The following is an 18,749-nucleotide window of genomic DNA, read 5'->3' on the forward strand; positions in this document are numbered from 1 at the left end:
CATTTCAAAAAGTCGGTATTGAACAATCTAAAGATTCAGCCCAACTTCCCAGGTGAATTATGTTCTTCAGGAAAACACAGCGTTTACTGTCAATCTTAAGTGCCAAAGTTGGTTGTGAACAGTGACACATTCTTCTTCCTTGAATGCTAGTTCTTTGAAAGGCATAGTTCAAGATTATTTCAGCTTTCTTTCTGGGAGTTAGATGAGCAGGCAGGACATGGATATGCCTGCCAAGGTCTGTAAATTGAAAAAAAAAAAAAAAAAAGAATTCTTGATAAATAATTGTTCATTTGTCTGCCCACCACTTCTCCAGTGTGTCTGGCTATAGTACAGGTGGTACAGGTTGCCAGGCATGATTGTACCACACCTAGCAACCTCAGTGTGACCACAGTAGACTGGCTGTTGTTCTTACTTGCAAAAAGAACACAAGTGTATTTCCTAAAATGTTGAAGTGGTCAGATATTAACATCTACTTTAGTTTGTGTTAGAAATGATCTATGATTTTTTACACTGTTTTTTTGGCCAGACAACATCCATCTATTTGTTCTTAGTGCAGTTTTGTTCTGTTCCTGATCACAACACTGATACTGAGAAACTTAAACAACAGAGCACAACAGGATGTGAAGCATAATCTGCTGAAATGTACCTCTGAATCTGCATGGGTGATTTCTCTGTGCAAAACAAGCAAATAAGCATGTCCGCGGCTCAGATCAGATATGGATCATGAGAGCTCTGCGGATGAAATCACTGGTGGCGTCGAAAAGGTTAAACATCAGAGAGAAGGAGAGAGAGAAAACAGAGTGGCCTAACCCCAACTAAAATGCTTTCTTCTTTTGTTTCACATAAACATGGACCCAACCTCCTTCCCTGTTTCGCTCTGTCTCTCTCTCTAGTCCACTCATATGTTTCTATTTAAGGCCAGCAGTGCCGACTACCATGATTGGTGTGTTCACCCCCCCTCCCGACTGCCTGTCCAACGGCTGGCTCCCAGCAGAAGTGGAGGGGAGGCCTTTCCTCTCAACCGCACTGTTGATTTTCCACAGGGAAACTTCACCATTCTTCCACTCATTCTCTCCCCTGTCTTCCCGTCCAGCCGTTAGCAGCTCCTCTACTTCTCCTTTTTTGTTTTTCCCTCTCCATCTTTTCCTTTGGATCTTAAAAGTTTGGTTCATGTCATGGATCCACTTTAAATGCGAGATGTAGTCCCAACAGATGATTCCTACGCGTTCCCTCCTTTTGTTTTGATTCCTTCCAATGCTCCTCAGTCCTTCGCTGTGGGCCGGGGGTCGACTCAGCTATATGGCCAGACATTTGGGACTATGCAGCCAAGTCGTGAGCTCGCATTTTGATTGGTCAAGGAGGAGGAACAGTGGTGGCAGGGAGCGGGGGCTGGCCGATGGCGACGTACCGGGTGCACAGCAGCAGCGGCAGTGTAGTTGGTTGCAGTGGGCGTTCGCGGGGTGCCACGGCAGGCAGGTGGCTGACAGCCTGTTTCTTCCCCTCAGGGACTGACAGCTCGGAGCCCATGGTGCTGGAGCAGTACGTGGCCGTGGCCAACTATGAGAGGCAGGAGAACTCAGAGATCAGCCTCAAGGCCGGTGAGACAGTGGACGTGATTGAGAAGAGCGAAAGTGGTGAGTGGACTCTTTCTTTTGTTTGTGTCAAGCATGTATGTGTTGACTTCTGACATCCATATCCACACTTAGATTCATAACAGACATTATTACTAACATGTGTCGTGTTGAACTGGGTTCTAAAAATGTGCCTTCTTTGCCCATTCTTCTCAGAACTGCTTGACATTTGTTTGTTAGGTTGTTATTTCCTGTTTGTATCTGCCTCTCTTTGAGTACACATTAGTAACATAAACACACTCCTCACTCACACACAGTCATGCTCACTCAGCACCTCTCTGTCTCCCCTTTCCCTCCCTTTTCTTGAATTTTACTCCCTCCTTTTCTAACCCCCTTTGTCTGCAAGAGTCCCCCACTCCAGCCTCCCTCCCGCTGCTCTTGCTCTCCCTCAGTTTCTCCCCTCTTCTCCCAGTCTAACGATCTCCTAGCTGGGGCTTGGCACCACCTCTGAGTGTGTGAGCGTAGAGGAAAGGCAGAGTTATGGCTGGAGGCCAGTCTCTTGCCTTTTGCAGCAAGAATGTCAAATAAATTCAGAGGCAATTTTTCAGCTTTCTTAAAGTGAGAATTGAGATGTTTGATTGGTGTCTTTCTTTTTGGAACATCTGTGAGGATGAAGTAGTATGTACTGTATCCAGTGAACCACACAGACAATAGTGTAGTATGTGCGTCACCAAGAGATGTGACACCTCACTTTTCACCTTGCCTACCCCACTGGGGAAATTCTGTTAAGCAATCCAGAGCTGAATCTCATTTTCCATACAAACAGTGAATTGCAGCCAGAAGCTTGCACAACTCAAAAGAACTCAGCAGAGAGCTCGGCAAAAACACGCTGCGTCCCTGTCATTCTCCCCGCTCTTGTCTACACACTGATTACGCATGTGAATCTACCGTATTCTCTTTGAGCTATCTGGGCTTGCTCATCATTGAGTGATAATGTACCTTAATGAATCAGTTTGTGTGGAACCAGCTTGTCATTTTGTCATTCACGTAGTATTAGGTGCAGTTTCCATTTGTTCACTGTCAACATGAATTAGATAAGTATTAAATAAAGTTTTGATAGAGCAAACATTTGCATAGGAAGTGATTTTTTTTGTAATGTGGCTTTCGGACAAACTTTGAAGTCTCACGGAAATCAGTGGCTTCTTGAGAATTGCGGATGTCTTAATTTATGGTGCTCCCCTCAGCTTTGTTTGTGAGGTTTTGAAATGTTAAGTGTTCCTGTTAACTCTTGACTTATGGGGAAATTCGTCTTTCTCTTGTACTTTTTAATTGCCAGACACTGTTTGGAGTTAATTTTTGTTGCAAGGTCCCATACTATATAAAGTGAAATTTCCACATCTTGTGGTGATTTGGCTCACCGACCAGATGAGGAAGAGAGAGGCCTTAGAGAGGAGATGTAAAACTACTTTAAGATGTTTTCTAATGTTCTTCTAATAGATAATAAAATAGATAATAATAGAAGATAAAACTTCTAATAAAAAATAAGAAAAGTGTAAAATATGGGACCTTTAATGAATGTTCTTAGGGCGCCTTAGCCACAGTTATTTTCTTTGGTGATCCCATTTCTCCCTATCCGGTCTGACAGCATCTGCTCACCAGATCCATTTGAAAGCTTCATTCTGAACATTAACATTTCACATTGACTGAAGCACTTACAGCAAGAAGAGCATCCTCTGATCTCTGAGGAACTCTTGCCCAAGAGCTGGATACATGTGTGCTGCCGTCATTTACTGGGCCAAAGAATTGGAGCAACAGCCATGATGATGATGATGATGATGATGATGATGATGATGATGATGATGATGATGATGACATCACTCAGAGGCTTCGCCAAAACAAACACATCTGAGAGCTTGTTTAATATCCCACAACCCCCTGGTCTGTGCGTGCTTATTTTCTTTGATGTTTCAGTTCATAGTCATTGAAAGTTTGACTGTTAATTAGAGCTTATTTTCTTTAACATCCTTGTCAGTGTCAGTGCAAATCTGAGATATCTTATAATCCTGGAAACCATATTTTACCTGCTTTTTTCTTCAAACGTAGATTTTTTTCCCTCACATTAGAAGCATAGATGGTGTCATGCATTAATGTGCTGTTAATCATTTCAACACAGAATATGCAAGCTGGTTTTTCAGTGTCTGCCAGCTTGACCTGATTTAATTATAGGTACAAATCTGGAATCAGATATTGTTATTTTGCCCCTGTGAGAAGTTGTTGGCCTCGCAAATCTAGACTCAGATGTTTCACTGAACTGTGTCAACGAGGTTCATCTTCATACAGAAACCCGGTTAAATCAACATATTGTTGTACAGCTATCTCATAATGTTGGGGCTGCTATCAAGTAAAGTGACATTTATGAATCACCGAGGGAGTTGGGGTTGGATGGGCCGGAATCGTCCATGTGAGAAGAGTAGAGGCCTTGTCTGGGCCACTGTCCTGGTTTTCTCCCTCTGTTTCCTCCTCGGACATGGGAACCGTACAGCGTCTAGAGAGAGGAATGTCCCAGCTGGAGAAAATAAATCTGCATATGTCACCAGTTAAAATTATATGGTGTGTCGGACTAAGGGGAGGCAGTGATGTGAAAGAGACTGAGAAGAAAGGTCAGTGTGGTTAAAAAGCCACAGACCTGTGTTAGATAGTGCTAGATGAGGTCCCTCTTGGATGACCAAGTTGGGCACATGGATTAATACAGTTTGTACTAGAATCCTGAGTTAAAAGTTTTTAAAAGCGTGTTTACTGTTCTTTCTGTGAGTAAATTTGGATTGTCACCGTACAGTCAATCACATGCAGTATCCTGAAAAAGCAAACATTTATCCATGGTAAAAACTACTGATAGAATCCTTCAAGTGTTTTTGAAATTGTCAAATGGCGTCTGAAACCCCAGCCCCCCTACACCTTTCTGGCTGTGTCCAACAACTGTCGACAAAACCAACAATCTGACATTCACACCCACTTCACACAGTTATTGGTCAGGTCTGTTGAGTTAAGTGTTGCAGCAAAAGTTGACCTTGGTGCAACTTATTTACCAGACAACCAGCATCATGTTCTAAACTGGCTCCATTAGAATAAATGAGTGGTCTATATACACCCCTACACTACTTTTGGTCTCTGTTGGTCTGCATTCTTCATACTCTTATTAATGTAACTATTTGTGTGTACAAATGTGCAACACCATGAATGTCTCTAAGGATTATTTCTGCTGTAGAGATGTCAAGAGACGCAATGAACTCTTTTCACTCATGAATTAATTTCCTCTTTGGCAGCAAAACATTACATGAGCCCTCAGAAACTCCTGCATGTTAAACTGGACTAACTAAACACTATTAAAGCTATAGAATCTATAGCCTTAATAGTGTTTAGTTAGTCCAGTATAGTTAGTCTATAGTATAGATGGACTTTAAAACACTCACTAGCCTAGCAACATTAAGGCTACAAACAACCCATGATGCAACACTCTGTAAAAGACCTTAGTTACACTGAATGGTAGTCTCTCCATTCAAAAAGAATATCTGATTTAATGAATGGGTATGTAATTTTCTGGTGCAGAAATATGAAACAACCCTCATTTTTTAAAACTTAAGTTTCAGAATATTTTCTTGTATTATACCTCTACAGCATTAATATACATTCAGGGTGACTCAAATGTGTCAGACAGTTGATGCAGTTTGAAATTTTGTCCATATTGTTTGGCCCTAATAGGTGTGTATACTTTTTAAAGTAATGATGTACTGTATATGTACAACACATTTTGTAGCTTTGGGTTGAGCTGGTGGCTTAGAGGTCTGACCATGTATTCACAGTGTCCCAATGGAGACATCTGGACCCCCCTTTTCTCCCATTATTTTGTGTCAGCTCTCTACTGTTTGAAAATTTATTTTACATCAGTGCTCTGAACACACGGCCTTGGCTACAGCTGGTTTCTTCCTCGCTTTCTAATATCATCTCAGAGAATGATTTGTAAATTTAAGTGACAAGCCCTCCACTCTGTGGCCACAGCTACATAATAGGGAAATATATGGGGGGAAAAAAAAAACTTTTTTCCCCTTGTTTCATCAACTGAGACTAATGGATCTGCCAGGAGGACCTTGACACTAAACTGCAAACGGGATCCTTTGGGTTAGTGTGCCGCCCAAGCCACAACACCAGCCGGAGAGGCCATTTGCTCAAATATCTTGGCCCTTCATGCTGCCAAGTTTCAGGGGCATTTTGTCACAGTTGATTTACAGAGATTAGACAGATTTGCTTACCCCCGTCTGCACTTGACTCTGCACCTTGCATAAAGCACCTCCTGCTGTGTTGCCAGATAATACTAATCCTCCATTTTGGAAAATGATAACAGTTATGGTTTTGTGGGTTTCAGTTATAAATTACTATAGGCCGCACTGAAACATTATAGACATCTCTCAGTTATGTGGCATTGTGTGTCAGCTGGTAAAATTGCTGCTTGAGGGAGAATCAATGCCAGGAATTTTGGCAACACCTTTCCAAAGGTTTGTCCTCAGTGGTGTGCTTGGTGTGGCTCAAGACTGTTTCCCATATAGCTCAGTTTCACAACCTCACATTACATCAGGCCATTTATATTCAAGCTCCACTTGGCTTAGAGTAAGCCTTACCTTAAAGATATGAAATAATTACAACAGTTGTATGCTGTAGTGGTTGAAAAATGCCAATTCCAGCAATGACTTCATTCTCCTGAAATACCAAGTGTATTTGACAATCTCAACTTAAGGCTCTACCCCTTAAGAAAGCTGAGACAGACGTCTGGTTTAGTTTTGTCTGAGCCAAAGGAGTTCATTCTTATTACCTTGAATATAGTCATGTGCTAACTTTGTGTTTTCTTAGAGATCAGCCCTATGAGATGTGATGTCATGATGTACGATGGCAACTAATGTCAATGAAATAGTCAGTGAAATGTAAATGTCAAACATAATGATCATCATAAGTTAAATGTCCAATATGGTATAAAGTGAGATTTCCTTGTCTTTTTAGATTATAAAGCAGTCTAGGTTCTATATTAATACTCCAATTAATACTTCAAAAAATCAAAACTCCAAAATGTGAAATAATGTGGCATTTCCCTTTAACAGCCTCGTCTGGAGGGAGCTTTAAAGGGTTTTACATGAGAAGCTAACTTGACATACCCTCCGCCTTTGGCTGTCAAATGTAGCCCATGTCTTTAATCAAGGTGTGCTGAGGGTGAGCTTAAAGGATGTTCTGCATTAGAGGAGGCTGTTTTGGACAGAGTTTACATGGGGGGCTGGAGGCAAGCATTAGCATTGCCTCCAAGCTATAAAATAGACAGCCAGCATCAATCAGGGTGGTACATCTTGAGCCAGGAAATGGCTGACTATTGTTCTCACAACACCCTAGCTTAGCCGCATTAGCTAACTTCACCCTGAGGCAGTAAAAAAAGTGCTTAACAGCTTCAGTCACTTCATTCTCAGAGTTGAGCTCAGACAATCTGGGTACAGTGGAGGCTCAGAGGAGCTGATCGTGGAGCCACTTTCAGGAGCTCATGTTAAAAACAGTGTGTTTCAATCCACAAACATGGATGCTCTGCATTTCTGAAAAGTCTGCCATCTTTAATGAGCACGATGATAATATTAACACAGAGGGGTGTGTGTGTGTGTGTACCAGAGAAGGATACGTATGGGAGATCAGTGCAGAGGTTTTAGCTTGATCCCACAGACCGTGATGTTTAGTCAACACAGGGTATTGAAAACCCCACCACCAGCTATCCCCTTTCACTTGTAACAAGTCTGGCTCAGTAACAAGACCCCCGTTTTTTATGAAAACTTCAACCAGGTAACACGAGCTTCAAACTGGGATGTAATGCCTTCATCTTAGTGTCAATAAAGACCAGAACCTTGAAATTGGCCCTGACTTTCTAAGAAGAAACAGCACGAACAGGGCTGGGTGCCCCCTCACATACCCTATCTTTTAAGTTTGAGATGAGCTTTGAAGTTTTTGAATGTGAAACTCCACCTAAAGAAATAGTCTTTTGAATACAATCTCATGTGCTTTACATTTGAGAGGTGACTGTCAAAAATTGCAGTTTTCTTCCTAATGGTGAACAGAGGCTGTGGTCAGCTTGGATGGTCAGTTAAGGTAGTTTCTCAGTCTACCAAAACTTCTAATGCTCATAGATTAGTGAAGTGGGTCCCCCATTGTACTATAAAGTACTAAACATTGCAATTCATTGTTTATTAAACCTAACCTTAGCTTTTAGGGTTCAGGTTTATTGGTGACTCTAAATCACCAGTAGATGTGACCCATAAGGACAAGTAGAATGACAAATAAATGAATGAATTGCTTATTGATTTTGATGGGCAATCAAGCAACTCAACAGAATAAGAAATGCACATTTTTGGGATTTTTATCAATTGTGAATGGCTGTAAATGTAATTTTTTTTTCAGTATACTGTGTGTGTGTGTGTGTTGCTTGAAATAACCTCTCCCAGTTTGCTCTTCTATAGATGAATACAGGTTGTAGGTGGGAGTAGACGAGCTCACATTACTGCAGTAGTACCTCATATAAACTCAAGGATAACACGATAAAGGATTTCAACAAATCATGTAGAACGAAGTATTCATCAAATCCCATCAAAATAAAGTTTATTCTATGAAACTTAAAAAGATTTTAGCTCTGTTTTAATACACATCTAGATGTATTTTCTGTAGTTTCAGACTTGCCCTTTGAGAATGAATATCATCCAAATTCAAGCAGACTACCTTCATGTGTCAGAGGGTTAGTGCAGCTGTGATTAATCCAAACTATTCTGGGTTAATCAAAGGTCAGCAGATTTTTAAATACATAATTGTAACCGCTAGGGACTGTGTCCGGTTCCCAGTTGGAAATGTGGTTCAGTCACTTTACTAACATTTTATCATCTTTATAATGTCCAGCTAATGCATGAAAAGAATATTTTTAAATGATGATGATGAGGCTTCTAGGTCAGGAGAACATTGTTGCAGTTTTATCCCATTAGCGAAGCAGGCGCAGTCCATCTTAAAGATAATACTGTGGCTGATTTCACAGCTTCAATTGTTGTGCTGCTATTTTAAGCATATTCTTTAAATCTCCACTTCTGCTTAGTCTGCAGAAAGATAAGCAGGCAATTCAATATAGTGCCCTCAAAAGCAGCACTGAATTCCAGCACTCACTGCTCTCCAGGGGAGCTATTTCTAATTGGAAGCCTTGAGGATGAAACAAGAATGACAATCACCTTGTGGGTCGCCACCAAATGTTGCATTTCAAACAGACATCATTGTCAAAGCTGTCTGATCATCGTTCCTACAAGCCCAGAATGAGAAACTGAAAGGAAAAAGTGCTGTGTTGTTGTTGGATGGGGAATTAGTGTGAAATACTATGGCTTTGAAGCCCCAGCCAAGCATCTGCTGGCTCTCCCCCTTTGTCTTCTCTCTTTCTGTCTTTCCCTATACCAATCTTGTAATCTCTTTCTCCCCTTCAATCTCTTGCTGTCTTTCTTACCTAGGTCTCATTTCTAACACCCTTACTTTTCAGATCCAATGGCACTGCATACATCTCCCATTCATTCAAATCTCTCAAATGGGGGCCCAGGTCTATGATGGTCAGTGATAATTTTTCTGTGCTCATTTGGCTTACCACTGTGTTCACTATGACCTCCACTTTCCCTCTGCGGTAAAAAGACAGGCAATTATTGCCTGCCGAGACATGGTGTAGCTAGAAAGCTCAATTAGAGCTCAGCACTGTAGAAAAGCCAATTACAGCCCCTCCACTGTCGTACATATTCACATTCTGTGTTGTGAGTGTATAAATGTGGGAGAGAGCAGGTGTTGCAGCATAACCTTTCTGAATATTAGTCATTAGTTGCTGAGCGCCTCATAAATCCTCGAGAACAGTTGGGTATGTTATGTCAGACAAACTAACAAGCAAGTGTAAATCAATTTAGAAAAAACCACACAAAAAAACAAACAAAAAAAAACAACAACCCGAGCAGCACTCTATTCGAGTGTTTGCTTTATAGGCAAAGAGGGTGGGGCTGTATTTTACTTAGTACCTGCACAATTAAAGGCCCGACACCTAACAAGAAATGAGCACTCCTGGTATATTCTCTGTAGAGCATGAATGTGTGTAGCAACATGCAGGGCAATTGTCCGTCATATAAAGACAAAAATTGTGTGCAAAGTGGTAATTACAGTACGTCTTGCATGTAGAGGTAAAGGAAGAGAGTGTCCAAAATGGACTCTCACACATGGCAATACATGTACATTGGATTTTGATATTTCTTGTGCATTATTGGAAAATCCCCATCCTCTGGGTACCATGATTCCATATATAATTGAATAACAATAATTTGGCCTGTAATTGTTGTGCTATCTTGATCTTGACCAATGAAGAAATAGACAAATCCTTACCAGAAGTTTAAATGGCGTTGCATAAAAAAAACCCACAAAGAATTGTGTTGGTTAGGGTGTGTTGCTTCATGTACCAATAAGATAATCAACAACAATCCTGGAAGGTTGATTTTAGTGTTAGATCCAAGAGTCTAAAGGGTTACCAAATGCCTTAACACTGCTCAGTAGTTTGCAATAGTATGAGGAAGAATTTGAACTGACCAATCAACGAACCAAGATTGTTTTGGTCAGAACCCTCTGTGCTGGGACCCCCACTGCAATAATGCAGAGGATTCACTAAAAGAATGAGGAGCATTTTTTCATGTCGTGCTAATATCATCAGCAGTTTGAGCATCAATATGCTCAAACTGAGTGCTCATTGAACAGTACCTGAAACCACCTTACACCACCTCTTTCTGATGTCAGAATTGGGGGCTGCATTCAGCAATTTTTGTAACTTTCTGACAGTCACCTCGACTGGCCAGGCATGTGGAGGGGAGAAAGTTGTGAGGATTTTAATTTTCCTCTTAAGCTCTTTTTTAATTCTTCATACCACTACTTCTGTGACTGTAGAGGACTGTAAGATACTGTTGAAAAGTATGCACAGTTATTAATTCTAATTTGAACCCCTCTGCATGACGACAGACTTTTGCCCTGCTTTGCCAGCATCAGATTCTATTTAGTTAAAGCTAGGGTGATATGACTTCAAATCAGTATCACAGTTATTTCAAATTTTTACCGTGATTACAATTCATAAATAACCCAGTGTTTTTTGGTCTATCTCTTTTTTGAGCCTTGCACTCTTCCTGTTTGTCAATGTGATTGTGTTCCAAGTGATTAAACAAATTGGGCGTGTAACCTTTGGTCCCTGAAATCCTTTTTCTGCAGTGTTTGCTTTTGACTTCTTTTTGTTCAGTGTTGTTCGGTGTGCCCAAATGATGGACTCTGCATTCTTTTTAAGTAGGAGCTGCTTGGGTTGAGACTCAGTGTTTGCCCTTGTGTCATCTATATCGCCAACTTCCCATTGAATGAACGCTGACTAAAGTTAGTTGAATGGGGTGAAGGCACGTGACTGAACACAAGGTAGTAGTTTTTATACTGTATAAAGTGAGACTTCCATGTCTTTTTTGATTATAAATCAGGTCTAGGTTCTATATTAATACTGTGAAAGTATCAAAGTGCTCAGTCCACAGAGAAATGCACACAGCCTGTATTCAGAAACTGAGCCTTAAAATAAGCTGTCAGGACTTGTGTAATGTTGTGATGTCACACCAAAGCAGTCGCTGCTCTCAGCCATGCTCCAAGCCCAGCCCACCTGGACCCACTATCCAACATTACGGAATTTGGTTTCTCTGAGTGTTTACTTGAAATCTGCTATATTTTTATTCCATCACTCAGAAAACAGCCAATCAGAAGAGAGGCTCAGTGCCTTTCAGAGAAGCCTGAGAGAGGAGATATAAAACTACATTGGTAATTAAAACCACAAATATATCTTATTAAGGATATCAACACTTAAAATAAAAGACCGGAAAAGTGTAAAATATGGGACCTTTAAATTGGTGAGAAGTTCTAAAGGTTGGATTTGATACTTTTTTGGTTAGTTGCCCAGCTCCTAGCATGCCCAGGCAATTTGGCATTGCCACTAACAGGACAAAAATAAGCAAATTGGTTTATGTCCATAGTCATTCTCTTTGCAAGTGAGCACATTTGCCCTTTTGGGCCTACCACACCCCTGCTGATCTTCACTGGTCAGTTTATGCATCATTCCAAGCATATGCCGAGCCAAGTTATGCTTTGCTTTAATTGACTGTGAGTAATTTTTCTCCATCTGGCTGCCAATCTCTGGCCCAGATCTCCTCCTACGGGACAGATTTTCTGTGAAAACTGTAATCTGTCTACATGCTTCTCACAAATGATGGTCAGCCCACTTCTCTCAGGGCCCAGGTCTGTCTTACTGCCAGCTGGCTATTACAGTGAGAGTCACTGCTTTTCTATCTTTCTCATTCTATCTCTTGTACCCGCATCTGCATCTCCATTTGCATCTTCATTTTGTTTTTCTTACCCCTCCTGTCTCTAGTCTATTCTATCGTCTGTGAGAGTAGAATGCATGTGTATATTTAAGGGGGGCAGCAGTCTTTCTGGTCCTCATTTATCTGATTTTACTGTGCCCACTTTCTCCAGTGCTGGATTTATAGGGGACCTGGGTCTTGTCAAAACCTTGCCTCGCACTACCATGTGTGCACATGATGTTGTCTGCAGCTTCTCGTTTGTGAATAAGATAGAGAGGCTTCTCGATTGTTTCTGGCCTTTGAGATGTGCTCGTGTGTGAGAAAGACAGAAAAACGATATCTGCCAGCTTGCCAATGGCCAAGTGATATTGTTCGTTTTTCTTAACACATGCAGTTTTCTTTTTCCCCAACCACTTGAAATCGTGAATAATCTTTTATTCTGATGTCAGCTTTAATCAGCAGTACAGCTAAAGAGAGACGTGGAGTCTGCCTTTCTTTAATCAAGTACAACTTAAGGAACTAAAACAGTTTTATTATTTCGTGGTCTGGGGAAAACCTTTCATGCTTTTAATTCCCCACATTTGGACTTCTGCAACTTTCATCATTCTGGCATTAATGAAAACTTTCTACAATGTCTTCATTGTGGACAGTGCTGCAGCTGTGATCTGAACCCTCACAAACAGATGAAATCACATCATTCCTGATTTTGAATTTTGGTATGGTGGAGTATGATCATGCCTGTCTCTGAATGATCAGACCATTTAACTCCCACCACATAAGGATTCTGCAAAAAAAAAAAACCATACCATAGTTGCAGAGTTGCTGTCATGTCTTCAACACTACCTTATGGTTTTGTCTTGTGCTCTCTTGTTAATGTTCTACCAGATTTTAGATGTGAGTCATTAGGATTATTGTTAAGATCCTCTTTCTTTTCTCTGTCTATACAAACACTCAAATTCCCATCAGCTTTAAGACAAGATATGCAGCAGCTGGGGGGTGCACACTTGCTGCTGTTGATAGTGAACAGTCATCAGCAAAGGAGATTTATTATTCTGTTTTTCCACCGTGTGCCAGGTGGGCTAAAGAGAGGAAGAGCTCCTGCATTTGTCTCTGAGAAGAAACCGTGCTCTCCTCTTTACAGGTGGCTCCAATTCTTCTTTAGTTTTTTGAGTAGTTGCAATGAATCAGTCTATGAAAGCCCTAATGTGTTTCATATGGACTAAGCTATTCTTACTGCTAGGCCAGCAAAGCAGAAAATAAATTAAAGCCATTGGGAATGAAAACACAAACTCTCCTAAAAGAGGAATCTAAAGCCTGAAAGGCTGCTTCAACATTTCACATATAAACACATACAAAATACATTCACATAGTTAATTCTACAGTTTAAAGCTACCAACGCGTCACAGCCCATGTTTTTTAACCTTCACGCAGCAAAGGAGCCCCTACAATGAAAGTCCTATAGATGCCCAAGTTTATAAGACTGAACGCTGCGTGAGTGCTGTTCCTCATAACACCATGCTTCTTAAACCTATGCCGAGCTATGGTGTGAGATTTAATAAGCATTGTAAAACTGTTGTGGTGTCGAATAGTATTACAAATGAAACCACTACCTCCACCAGTCGAGACCAAGGATCCTACATTGATCCTGATGGGTCCAACATGAACTGCACTGATGTCTCCTGAAGCCAGACTGCACCATAACATCTCTGCAGGAGTCAGACAGCAGCTGGCGGGCAAGCCCTAACAGTCAACAGAAAGGTAGTGTAACAGTGAGGAAGTTCAGGCTGGATGAGCTACACTGCAGCTACTGTGCATAACCCTATGCGTCTGTTGGCCCTCAGGTTGAATTAACTCCTGTGTTGACAGTGCACTTGTGTGTGTGTTGGAAGGTGTATTTATGCTGCACATAAGCTGTCACTGTCACGGTGTCTTAGGCCTCTCGCTGCTTACATAGATATAAGGAGGGATGAGGCTACATGCAGGGGGCTGGGCTGACTCCTTTGCTGTGGTCTGTTAAGTGTTAACCCAGTAATATTTTAATGCCTGTTTATGAATTTGTTGTTATGTATATAATCTACATAGCATCAGTGAAGCTCAGCGCTACTTATCTGGGAAGAACATTCAGTTGTCAGAGAGTGGTACTGTTTCAGCTACAAATTCTCCTAAACTATGTTCGCATTACCTGTAAACTACCTGCAAATATATCTGTAAAGAAGCATGTTGATGGGTAATTTTAATGTTTTCAGATCATTTAAATAAATTTAATTCTAGTATCAAGAGAATTAATTTGAAAGAAATCAAGCATTCAATTTCTTTCAACCACATCTCATGGTTTTCCTCAGCAGGTAGACTTTACTCAGGTCTCCCTCAGCTCATGAAAATAGCTTAGTCTCAAGTTTGAGAAAAATCCATCTGTTGAGAAAGAAATGCATTTGAAAGCTCTGGGAAAATATGGGAAGTGAACCTTGAGCGATAGCACTCATCAAACATTGCACTGACATAAAAAGTTTGAATGTGAGTTTTTGAAACTATTAGCCATTTAATTGCTAAACTGATAAGCATAAAATCTGACAACAGTAATTTTGATGATCAATTAAACAAGTCATTTATTAGGCAAAAATGCCAAATGCTCTGTGGCTCCAGCTCCTAAATAGCAAACATTTACTTGTCTCTGTGTTATATATATATTTTTTTCCCATATTAGTATTTCACTTTTAGCTTCTGATAATTATAGACAGTGATTAAATTAAATAACAAGGAAATAGATAATAAATATAATCAAATTATCATTACTTCAAAAAGCATGCCTTGCGGTTATCATTAAATACTAATCTTTTCTGATAAATACTGCTAATTCCAACACTTCTTCGCAGCAATTAACATGTTAAATATTTTTATTTATTCATAAATGCCATTTTTTTTTTTTTTTACTTAGCAATAGTTGAGAAAAGTTGAACCAATATAGCTATGAGAATTCATTCATAACAGTATTATCTGAAATATCATCTGAAAATAATATGTTCTCTGCCCTAATCAAATTTCAGTTTCTTTAGGGCTGTTCTCTCTAATATGTTACACTGTAGCTGTTTAATACAGTAGGAACACACCTTCCCCTTGTGGCCAGACTGTTTCTTTCCCTGTGATATAACTCTATGTTACACACATTTTCCACATCATTCATAGTACATGTTAATGTGATTGGTGTCTTGCCGGGTAATAAAAAAGGGTGTGATGTGTTGATTCACTCAGGCCTCTCCAACCACATTAGAGATTAGAGAGCTGAGCCATATGGCTGTAACTGCATTCGATGACCTAATTGTTTGCTCATTTTGAGAAAGAAAAAAATGAGTTTGTTGCTATTTTGCTTTTACTTCTCCACTCTTCTTTTTTTAATACTACTGCATTTACGCATTCAATCACACATAAAGGACGTTAGTAGTAGGACATAGTTGCCCACTGAAATCCCTGGGATAGTGGTGAAATTTAGGGTGTGTATATTAAACATATACCTCACAGCAACTACTATTAGAAATGCCCACAAACTAGGCATTTCACCACTTACTTTTAGTGGAGCTGCAGTGCCTTCGCAAAGGCTTTGTTCCACACTGTTGTTGTAAATAGAAAAAAACTAAAACGCAGTGATACAAAATCTCATACCTGCCTCAGACAGAGCCAGCTATCATGCCTGGTGTATGTATTACCATACAGAGTAAATGCTGTATAGATTGGAAGAATTGGGTTGTAGCCGGGTGCTGCAGCAGCTACACTAATGAAGCCACATCTGACATATTCATCTTTTTTAGCCCTATTGATATGATCCCTAATGCTACAAAGGCATCACTGGCCTCCGACTTTCGCAAACACACTCTTGGCTGAAGGTCGATACTAGTTGTCAAAATGTGATTGATGTAAATGACTCCTCTCCCGGTTCTTTTGGTTTTGGTTGCAGTTCAAACTTGTGTGTTTTTGTAATTGTGACTAGTCAGGTTAGTGAATACTTTAACAGAAAAGTGTTGATGTGATGACAAACTTCTCACTAATCACTCAAACTCAGGGCTTGATCTCTACAACTTTAGTCAGGGTGATGATTCAAGTGAAATTTAATTCAAATGCTGTGCATCAGTGTAATGTTTTACCATGACCTTTGACTCATTCCTGAGCGGAAAGGTTTTCTGCTCCATGATACTCCCTAAAGACACAAGATTAGTCAGATTTGAGGAAAAGAAACAAAGAATAGCTAGTCTGGGAAACCTGTGGACCAGACTGAAATATGTCAAAAACTGCTGGATTGATTGCATTGGAATTTTGAATAAACATTAATGCTCTGCAGAGAAAGAAGCCTAATGACCTTAGTGATCTCATGACTTTTCCTCTAGCGCCACCATGAGGTTGCAGTTCTGGTTTTGGGAGAAATTTCTCATACACTATTGAATGGATTGCCATACATTTTAGTACATTTTAAGGTCTCTACATGGTGAATTGCAATCCCCTGACTTATCCTGTAGCAACATCACCAGGTCAGATTCATCGCATGTTCAGTTTGGTTAATGACCAGCATTTCCTTCAACCTAAGCTGTATCTTGTGTTTAGTGGTAATTGACAAATGTTAGTATGCTAACGCCCTAAACTAAGGCCTAATTTGAACCTGGTATTAACATCCATCTCATGTCATCCAATCACAAGTGGATAAATCTAAGTACAGACGTCAATGCACTCAAGAGGTATTAAGGGCGCATTTTCGATCTGATCACTCAGACTCCAGTTGGAGGTGGTCTGGGTCAGATGTGGCCACATTCTGTTAACAAAATACTCCTGGGCCACACTGAAGGACCGCCTACTCTACTGACGTCCTCTGCCACAATCTAATTAGTCCCAACACAGTTTCATAATGAACCGAAAATATTTTACTATTTCAAATAGTAATCCATCCATTCTCTCTTTCTCACACACACACACACACACACACACAAAAGCACATTGACAACAAACTTGTTTGTCAGATTGGCTAAAAATAACAACACATGTGTGTTTATTTGCATATAAAGCAGGGAAGTGAGATCCGATCACAAAGCCAGGTTTGAACAGACGTACTTAGAGTAGTTAATACCAGGTCTGAACAGGACCTAAGGTTGTGAGCATAGTAATAATATAACTGCTAAACATAATCAGCAACATTATTACTATGAGCCTATTTCCATGCTGATATTAGTCCTTCACCCAAAGCACCATTGTACCTAAGTACAGCCTCATATAGTGCCTCTATCATATTTGTAGACTTGTAGGTTTTTACACTGCATAACGTTGATTTGTCCAACTTGGAGCCGCTTAGCTTGGGGATGACAGCAGCACACAAGCCCAGCATATTAGGCAAACAAGCTGAATGTGCTGTCGTGCCAATGCACGCTCATTTACAGTCATGGTGCATTGTGCTACAGCTGATAGATAATAGCAACAGTGACAAGTAATTTCCATTGTTTGCTGTAAATCACCACGTGGGAATGATACTCACTGCTGTCCCTCAGGCCTTGATGTTTGTTAGGAGTACTAATATGTTCATCTCTGTCTTTTCCCATCTCTCTCTCTCTCTAGGTTGGTGGTTTGTCAGCACAGCAGAGGAGCAGGGCTGGGTGCCGGCCACATACCTGGACTCCCAGAATGGAACCAGAGATGATTTGGATCTTGGCACTTCCAGGACTGGAGAGGGTTAGCACAGTCACACACACACACAAACACATTATTAGATCATAAAACACGGAAAGACATAAATGTCAATCTGGCTGACTCGTTACTCGAGAAGGCTGTATGGAACAGGCCATGTTTTCTCAATAAAGGCTTTTAGTGGGTGTGTTTTTGTGCTCACATCTCAACCTAAAAGCAGTAAACAGAAGTTACTTGCACACACACTCACAAACACACTTCCAGTCACATATTAGGAACCTCGAAGACCAGTTGCAGCACCATGGTGAAATGGTACCAGACTGCAGCCAAAGGGTTTGCAATATTTTGGCACCACAAAAAATTCCTTTCAACTCCCCTGGGAGGCTGCAACTCTTGCAGGAGCCTTGTTTTGTTGTGACCCTTTCCTCCCTAATGTTTAGTCTAACTGCTGGAGTGGAGCATTTCATGACTGTGTCATCAACCCCTTTTTTGCTTTTAGACCAAAGGAATCAAATAGAAAGATAAATAAGTACGCACACATGTATGCTTAGAAATACTTGCAAAACTCTTTTGTGCATATACACATGCACACAGTTTATCGGCAGCAGTGTGTGGTAATGAAACAAAGATCGTGCTATGGCTTATTTTGCAGTAGGCACAACTGGATTATCGAAGAAACATGAAGACTTGCTTGTCACCATAGTTCATCAAACTATTCACATTCTGAAAGACACACAGACACACACACATCGTTGTCTTACTATATTTGTGAGGACCTGGGTTTTGTTGAGGTCTGGGTTTTATATTGATGCTGTGAAAGTATCAAAGTGCTCAGTCCACAGAGAAATTCTGTTTTTAGAAACTAAACCTTAAAATGAGCCATCAGGACTTCTGTAACTTCATGATGTCACAACCAAGCAGTCACTGTCCTCAACCATGCCTCAAGAGCCTCAGAGCCTCTCTTCTGATTAGCTCACCGATCTGTTGTTGCTAGAGCTCCAGAGGGAAGCCGGAGAGAAGAAATGTAAAACTACATTAAGGTAGTTTTTGGTATTTAAAACCACAAATATAC

The 18,749-nt window shown here is 40.5% G+C and overlaps 1 protein-coding gene across 6 annotated transcripts in view; it reads left to right on the forward strand.

Annotated features, from left to right (window-relative positions):
• sh3pxd2aa (SH3 and PX domains 2Aa) overlaps positions 1 to 18,749 on the forward strand; it is a 117,343-nt gene that overhangs the window by 71,562 nt on the left and 27,032 nt on the right. For all 6 annotated transcript variants that reach the window (XM_071504706.1, XM_071504707.1, XM_071504708.1 and 3 more), the window contains 2 exons: positions 1,506 to 1,634; positions 17,609 to 17,722. In XM_071504706.1, coding sequence (XP_071360807.1) covers positions 1,506 to 1,634; positions 17,609 to 17,722 — 243 coding nt within the window. The remainder of the gene's footprint in view (positions 1 to 1,505; positions 1,635 to 17,608; positions 17,723 to 18,749) is intronic.

The sequence above is a fragment of the Trachinotus anak genome, unplaced genomic scaffold (assembly GCF_046630095.1).
Source record: "Trachinotus anak isolate AG129_WGS33_773 ecotype Australia unplaced genomic scaffold, CSIRO_AGI_Tana_v1 ptg000019l, whole genome shotgun sequence".
In the NCBI taxonomy this organism is placed as follows: Eukaryota; Metazoa; Chordata; class Actinopteri; order Carangiformes; family Carangidae; genus Trachinotus; species Trachinotus anak.